The 7500-nt window shown below is 53.0% G+C and overlaps 1 protein-coding gene across 1 annotated transcript in view; it reads left to right on the plus strand.

Moving 5' to 3' along the window:
- Nucleotides 1-7500, plus strand: part of haus4 (HAUS augmin-like complex, subunit 4) — a 35306-nt gene that overhangs the window by 16101 nt on the left and 11705 nt on the right. Inside the window, exon 6 of the mRNA XM_041180961.1 lies at nucleotides 1-40. This exon is cut by the window's left edge and continues 106 nt beyond it. Within this exon, the coding sequence (XP_041036895.1) occupies nucleotides 1-40 (40 nt within the window). The remainder of the gene's footprint in view (nucleotides 41-7500) is intronic.

Raw genomic sequence — 7500 nt, forward strand, 5'->3', positions numbered from 1 at the left:
TCAGGTCACCATCACCAACCAGACCATCGCCTACCTCACAGTGAGTACCCCGCGCTCCTCACTCCCCTCCTGTCTCCCTTCTACATATCCAGGGTGTGTTTGATGGGGACAGTGTAGAGGGAGCTTTACTCTGTATCTAACCCCGTGCTGTACCTGTCCTGGGAGTGTTTGATGGGGACGGTGTAGAGGGAGCTTTACTCTGTATCTAACCCCGTGTTGTACCTGTCCTGGGAGTATTTGATGGGGACGGTGTAGAGGGAGCTTTACTCTGTATCTAACCCCGTGCTGTACCTGTCCTGGGAATGTTTGATGCGGACAGTGTAGAGGGAGCTTTACTCTGTATCTAACCCCGTGCTGTACCTGTCCTGGGAATGTTTGATGGGGACAGTGTAGAGGGAGATTTACTCTGTATCTAACCCCGTGCTGTACCTGTCCTGGGAGGGTTTGATGGGGATGGTGTAGAGGGAGCTTTACTCTGTATCTAACCCCATGCTGTACCTGTCCTGGGAGTGTTTGATGGATATTCTCCCCCTCTCTCTGTCACTCTGTCTCTCTCCCTGTTAGGAAGACATAATAATTGTCTTAATGTTATTGGAATTTATTGTAAAGTAGTGCAATTGTGTGTGTGTGTGTGTGTTTGTGGTGTGTGCGCGCGTGTGTGTTTGTGGTGTGTGCGTGTGTGTGTGTGTTTGTGGTGTGTGCATGCGTGTGTGTTTGTGGTGTGTGTTTGTGGTGTGTGAGTCTGTGTGTGTGTTTGTGGTGTGCGCGCGTGTGTGTGGTGCGCGTGTGTGTGTGTGTGTGTGGTGCGCGTGTGTGTGTTTGTGGTGCACACGTGTGTGTTTGTGGTGCGCGCGTGTGTGTTTGTGGTGCGCGCGTGTGTGTTTGTGGTGCGCACGCGTGTGTGTGTTTGTGCTGCGCGCGTGTGTGTTTGTGGAGTGTGCGTGTGTGTTTGTGGTGCACGTGTGTGTGTTTGTGGTGCACGTGTGTGTGTTTGTGGTGCGCGTGTGTGTTTGTGGTGTGTGCGTGTGTGTTTGTGGTGCGCCTGTATGTTTGTGGTGCGCGCGTGTGTGTGTGTGTGTGTGTTTGTGGTGTGTGTGTGTGTGTTTGTGGTGCGCGTGTGTGTTTGTGGTGCGCGCGCGTGTGTGTTTGTGGTGCACGTGTGTGTTTGTGGTGCGTGTGTGTGTGTTTGTGGTGCGTGTGTGTGTGTTTGTGGTGCGCGTGTGTGTTTGTGGTGCGCGCGTGTGTGTTTGTGGTGTGTGCGTGTGTGTGTTTGTGGTGTGTGCGTGTGTGTGTTTGTGGTGCGCGTGTGTGTTTGTGGTGCGTGTGTGTGTGTTTGTGGTGCGCGTTTGTGGTGTGTGCGCGTGTGTGTTTGTGGTACGCGCGTGTGTGTTTGTGGTGTGTGCACATGTGTGTTTGTGGTGCGCGTGTGTGTGTTTGTGGTGCGCGTGTGTGTGTTTGTGGTGTGTGCGTGTGTGTTTGTGGTGTGTGCGTGTGTGTGTTTGTGGTGTGTGCGTGTGTGTGTTTTTGTGGTGCGCGTGTGTGTTTGTGGTGCGCGCGTGTGTGTTTGTGGTGTGTGCGTGTGTGTTTGTGGTGCGCGTGTGTGTGTTTGTGGTGCGCGTTTGTGGTGCGCATGTGTGTTTGTGGTGCGCGCATGTGTGTTTGTGGTGCGCGCGTGTGTGTTTGTGGTGCGCGCGTGTGTGTTTGTGGTGCGCGTGTGTGTGTTTGTGGTGCGCGCGTGTGTGTTTGTGGTGCGCGCGCGTGTGTGTGTTTGGTGTGTGCGCGTGTGTGTTTGTGGTGTGCGCGTGTGTGTGTTTGTGGTGTGCGTGTGTGTGTTTGTGGTGTGTGCGTGTGTGTGTTTGTGGTGTGTGCGTGTGTGTGTTTTTGTGGTGCGCGTGTGTGTTTGTGGTGCGCGCGTGTGTGTTTGTGGTGTGTGCGTGTGTGTTTGTGGTGCGCGTGTGTGTGTTTGTGGTGCGCGTTTGTGGTGCGCATGTGTGTTTGTGGTGCGCGCATGTGTGTTTGTGGTGCGCGCATGTGTGTTTGTGGTGCGCGCGTGTGTGTTTGTGGTGCGCGCGTGTGTGTTTGTGGTGCGCGTGTGTGTGTTTGTGGTGCGCGTGTGTGTGTTTGTGGTGCGCGCGTGTGTGTTTGTGGTGCGCGCGCGTGTGTGTGTTTGGTGTGTGCGCGTGTGTGTTTGTGGTGTGTGCGCGTGTGTGTTTGTGGTGCGCGTGTGTGTGTTTGTGGTGTGTGCGTGTGTGTGTTTGTGGTGTGTGCGTGTGTGTGTTTGTGGTGTGTGCGTGTGTGTGTTTGTGGTGTGTGCGCGTGTGTTTGTGGTGCGCGTGTGTGTGTTTGTGGTGCGCGTGTGTGTGTTTGTGGTGTGTGCGTGTGTGTGTTTGTGGTGTGTGCGTGTGTGTGTTTGTGGTGTGTGCGTGTGTGTGTTTGTGGTGTGTGCGTGTGTGTGTTTGTGGTGTGTGCGCGTGTGTGTTTGTGGTGCGCGTGTGTGTGTTTGTGGTGCGCGCGTGTGTGTGTTTGTGGTGCGCGTGTGTGTGTTTGTGGTGCGCGCGTGTGTGTTTGTGGTGCGCGCGTGTGTGTTTGTGGTGCGCGTGCGTGTGTGTATTTGTGCTGCTCGCGTGTGTGTGGTGCGTGCGTGTGTGTTTGTGGTGCGCGCGCGTGTGTGTGTTTGTGGTGCGCGTGTGTGTGTGTTTGTGGTGCGCGTGTGTGTTTGTGGTGCGCGTGTGTGTTTGTGGTGCGCGTGTGTGTTTGTGGTGCGCGTGTGTGTTTGTGGTGCGCGTGTGTGTTTGTGGTGCGCGTGTGTGTTTGTGGTGCGCGTGTGTGTTTGTGGTGCGCGTGTGTGTTTGTGGTGCGCGTGTGTGTTTGTGGTGTGTGTGTGTGTGTTTGTGGTGCGCGTGTGTGTTTGTGGTGCGCGTGTGTGTTTGTGGTGCGCGTGTGTGTTTGTTGTGCGCGTGTGTGTTTGTGGTGCGTGCGTGTGTGTGTTTGTGGTGCGTGTGTGTGTGTTTGTGGTGCGCGTGTGTGGTTGTGGTGCGCGCGTGTGTGTTTGTGGTGTGTGCGTGTGTGTGTTTGTGGTGCGCGCGTGTGTGTTTGTGGTGTGTGCGCGCGTGTGTTTGTGGTGCGTGCGCGCGTGTGTGTTTGTGGTGCGTGCGCGTGTGTGTGTTTGTGGTGCGTGCGCGTGTGTGTGTTTGTGGTGCGTGCGCGTGTGTGTGTTTGTGGTGCGTGCGCGTGTGTGTGTTTGTGGTGCGCGCGCGTGTGTTTGGGGTGCGCGCGCGTGTGTTTGGGGTGCGCGCGTGTGCGTTTGGGGTGCGCGCGTGTGTGTTTGGGGTGTGGTGTATGGGTTTGGGGTGTGTGTTTGGGGTGCGCATGTGTGTTTGGGGTGTGGTGTATGGGTTTGGGGTGTGTGTTTGTGCTGTACGTGTGTGTTTGGGGTGCGCGTTTGTGGTGTGGGTGTGTGTTTGGGGTGTGGTGTATGGGTTTGGGGTGTGTGTTTGTGGTGCACGTGTGTGTTTGTGGTGCGCGCGTGTGTGTTTGTGGTGCGCGCGTGTGTGTTTGGGGTGCGCGCGTGTGTGTTTGAGGTGCGCGCGTGTGTGTTTGTGGTGCACGTGTGTGTGTTTGTGGTGCACGTGTGTGCGTGCGTGTGTGTTTGGGGTGCGCGCGTGTGTTTATGGTGCACGTGTGTGCGTGCGTGTGTGTTTTAGAAAGTAAGATGTAAAGGTCACATTAGCATTTTTGGATAAACCAGACTAGCATGAATTCAACAGAGGGAGTGAAATATCTCACCCTCGCCAGGAGAAGTTGAGAAACAGTGTGTTTCCTTTCCCCAAACATTACTGGTAACATGGGCGCTGTGGGAGATTTTATCATTAGAGAGGTAAAGTCCAAAGACATAGTGAAACAATGGGAATTTGCATTGAGAGGGGAAAATGTGTATGAAGGAGTGAAGGCTGTGTGTAAGGGCAGGCATTCTAAGATCCAAAACAAGCCCCCATCACCCAAGCCTGAAGCTGCTGTCTACAAAAAACTAAAGCTGAGAAACTCACTTGGAATTGGATTGTTCGGGGTATCGTGTTTCTTTGGTTGGGTCTTTTAGAATCTCTGTGAATTCCTGTTGCCTTAACCAAAGTGTAATGGGAGTTCGATTAACTAAATCATAGTCGGAATTTGTAGGTCGATGTGTGTGCTTAAAGTCATTTCTTCTATTCATAAAGGTCTACTTTGGTTTTGTCAGAAAACTATAAGGCTCAGTGGCCTTATGTGGTCTTAAGGATGTGTTTGCACTGGAGGAGGTTGGCTAGATTGATTCCAGAGATGCTTGTCTTAGGAGGAGAGATTGAGCAGTTTAGGGCGATACTCGCTGGAGTTCAGAAGGATGAGGGGAGATCTGGTTGAGGTGTATAAGATGCTAAAGGGGACGGACAAAGTAGAGTAGAGCGGATGTTTCCCCCTTGTGGGGCATTCAAGAACAAGAGGCCACAGTTTTAGACGAAGGGGCGGTAGATTTAAATCAGAGATGAGGGGGAATTGCTTCTCTCAAAGGCTGGTGAATCGGTGTGGAATTCACTACCTCGGAGAGCAGTGGATGCCGGGAGGCTGACTAAATTTAAGGAGGAGGTAGACAGATTTTTAGTTAGTCACGGGGGCTGAAAGGTCATGGGGGAGAGGGCGGGAAATTGGAGTCGGGGCCGAAACGAGATCAGCCACGATCGTCATGAACGGCTCGAGGGGCTGAATTTGCCGACTCTTGCCCCCAGTTCTTATTACTGCTGAATTCAGGGCACGCGTCTCGAAATGAATACAAATTGCAGAACAGTTGTGACAATTGTATCCAGTTTCCCTTCGGGACTCAAGCAGATCAGCGTTGACCACCAGCTGTGCCGAAACACTGCCCCTCGTCATCCCGGTACCAAACTCTGTGTCTCGTTGCGAACATCTAGCTTATGGTTCGTGTTAAATGTTTTAGAGGCGATTTTTTTTTTTAGTTCTGGGAAGTAGTAAAGTGGAATCAGTGCAATGACAGCAGCTTCTAAATGAACACACGGAAAGATTGGGGTCATATTTCCTTGAGGGGTGAACAACTGGAAGGTTGTGATCCTAAAGTATCCGCTGCGTTTTCTTAGCTGCAGAGCTGAAGACATGATGCCTGCACTGCTCACCAAGAAGTGCAGTCCAGAGAGAGAGAGACGCTTTCCTTTGTGTGTCGAGGCGGGCACTCTGTGAGCTCTGAAAGATCCATGTCGAGTAACTCACCTCCTGACTCCCCCCCCACCCCCCCACAAAAGCCTGCCCACCATCTACAAGGCACAAGTCAGTAGTGGGATGGGACACTCCCCCACTTTGCCTGGATGAGTTGCAGCTCCCACAAGACTCGAGAAGCTCGACACCGTCCAGGACAAAGCAGCCCCCCCCCCCACCCCACCGCTCGATCGGCCCCCCCATCCACAAACATTCACTCCCTCCCACCCACCGACGCACAGTAGCAGCAGCGTGTGTACCATCTACAAGATGCACTGCAGCAACTCGCCAAGGCTCCTTCGACAGCGACGCCCAAACCCACGACCACTACCATCTAGAAGGACAAGGGCAGCAGACACATGGGGAACACCCACCACCTGGAAGTTCCCCCTCCGAGCCCCTCACCACCCCGACTTGGAAATATATCGGCCGTTCCTTCACTGTCGCTGGGTCAAAATCCTGGAACTCCCTCCCTAACAGCACTGTGGGTGTACCTACACCACAGGGGACAAAATCCTGGAACTCCCTCCCTAACAGCGCCGTGGGTGTACCTACACCACAGGGGATTAGTTCCTGGAATTCACTCCCTAACAGCGCCGTGGGTGTACCTACACCACAGGGGATTAGTTCCTGGAATTCACTCCCTAACAGCGCCGTGGGTGTACCTACACCACAGGGGACAAAATCCTGGAACTCCCTCCCTAACAGCGCTGTGGGTGTACCTGCACCACACGGAACAAAATCCTGGAACTCCCTCCCTAACAGCGCTGTGGGTGTACCTGCACCACATGGAACAAAATCCTGGAACTTCCTCCCTAACAGCGCTGTGGGTGTACCTACACCACAGGTACAAAATCCTGGAACTCACTCCCTAACAGCGCTGTGGGTGTACCTACACCACACTGGGGACAAAATCCTGGAACTCCCTCCCTAACAGTGCTGTGGGTGTACCTACACCACAGGGACAAAATCCTGGAACTCCCTCCCTAACAGCGCTGTGGGTGTACCTGCACCACAGGGACAAAATCCTGGAACTCCCTCCCTAACAGCGCTGTGGGTGTACCTACACCACAGGGACAAAATCCTGGAACTCCCTCCCTAACAGCGCCGTGGGTGTACCTACACCACAGGGGACAAAATCCTGGAACTCCCTCCCTAACAGCGCTGTGGGTGTACCTACACCACAGGGACAAAATCCTGGAACTCACTCCCTAACAGCACTGTGGGTGTACCTACACCACAGGGGACAGCAGTGGTTCAAGAAGGCAGCTCACCCACCACCTTCTCAAGGGGCAATTAGGGATGGGCAATAAATGCTGGGCCCAGCCAGCGAAGCCCACATCCCGTGAATGAATTTTTTTAAAAATTGTGGAAATGGTTTAGCTTAAGAAGGCTCCTTAGTTTCAATTTATCTGTGTGTTGGTGGGAGAGGGGGGGGGTTTGGTTGCAGTTTGGATCTCGTGTGGTTTGCAGCTCACAGTAAAGCCCTGGGAGCCATGTGGGGCAGTTAGGGCTCAGAAAAAGCCCTGATGTGCTGACAAGGTGCCTTTATCTGCCTTTCTGTCGCTCCTTCTCGGTCTATGTTTCTGACTCTCTTTCTCTTTTCTTGTCTCTCTCTATCTAACTCTCTATCTAACACTCTCTACCTGACTCTCGCTCTCACTCTCTTTGTCTCTCTCGTTCTCTGTCTCCGACTCTCACTTTATCTCTCTACCTCTCACTCCCACCCTCTTTGTCTCTCATTCTCTGCCTCTCTCTTTATCTGTCGACCTCTCTCTCTCTCACTCTTGTTGTCTCTCATTCCCTGTCTCTCTCTCTCACTCTCTTTGTCTCTCTCGTTCTCTGTCTCTGACTCTCTTTATCTGTCTTCCTCTCTCTGTCTCTCACTCTCTTTGTCTCTCTCGTTCTCTGTCTCTGACTCTCTCTTTATCTGTCTACCTCTCTCTCCCACCCTCTTTGTCTCTCATTCTCTGCCTCTCTCTATCTGTCGACCTCTCTCTCTCACTCTTGTTGTCTCTCTCGTTCTCTGTCTCCGACTCTCACTTTATCTGTCTACCTCTCTCTCTCACTCTTGTTGCCTCTCATTCCCTGTCTCTCTCTCTCACTCTCTCTTTAGCTGTCTACCTCTCTCTCGCTCTCTCTCTCTCTTCACCACTCATTTTCTGTCCCACTTTCTCTCCACCTCTCTCTTTATCTGCCTACCCCTCTCTCTCACTCTCTTTCTCTCCATCGTTATATGTCTGTCCCTGTCGAACTCTCTCA

The sequence above is a fragment of the Carcharodon carcharias genome (assembly GCF_017639515.1).
Source record: "Carcharodon carcharias isolate sCarCar2 chromosome 27 unlocalized genomic scaffold, sCarCar2.pri SUPER_27_unloc_11, whole genome shotgun sequence".
In the NCBI taxonomy this organism is placed as follows: Eukaryota; Metazoa; Chordata; class Chondrichthyes; order Lamniformes; family Lamnidae; genus Carcharodon; species Carcharodon carcharias.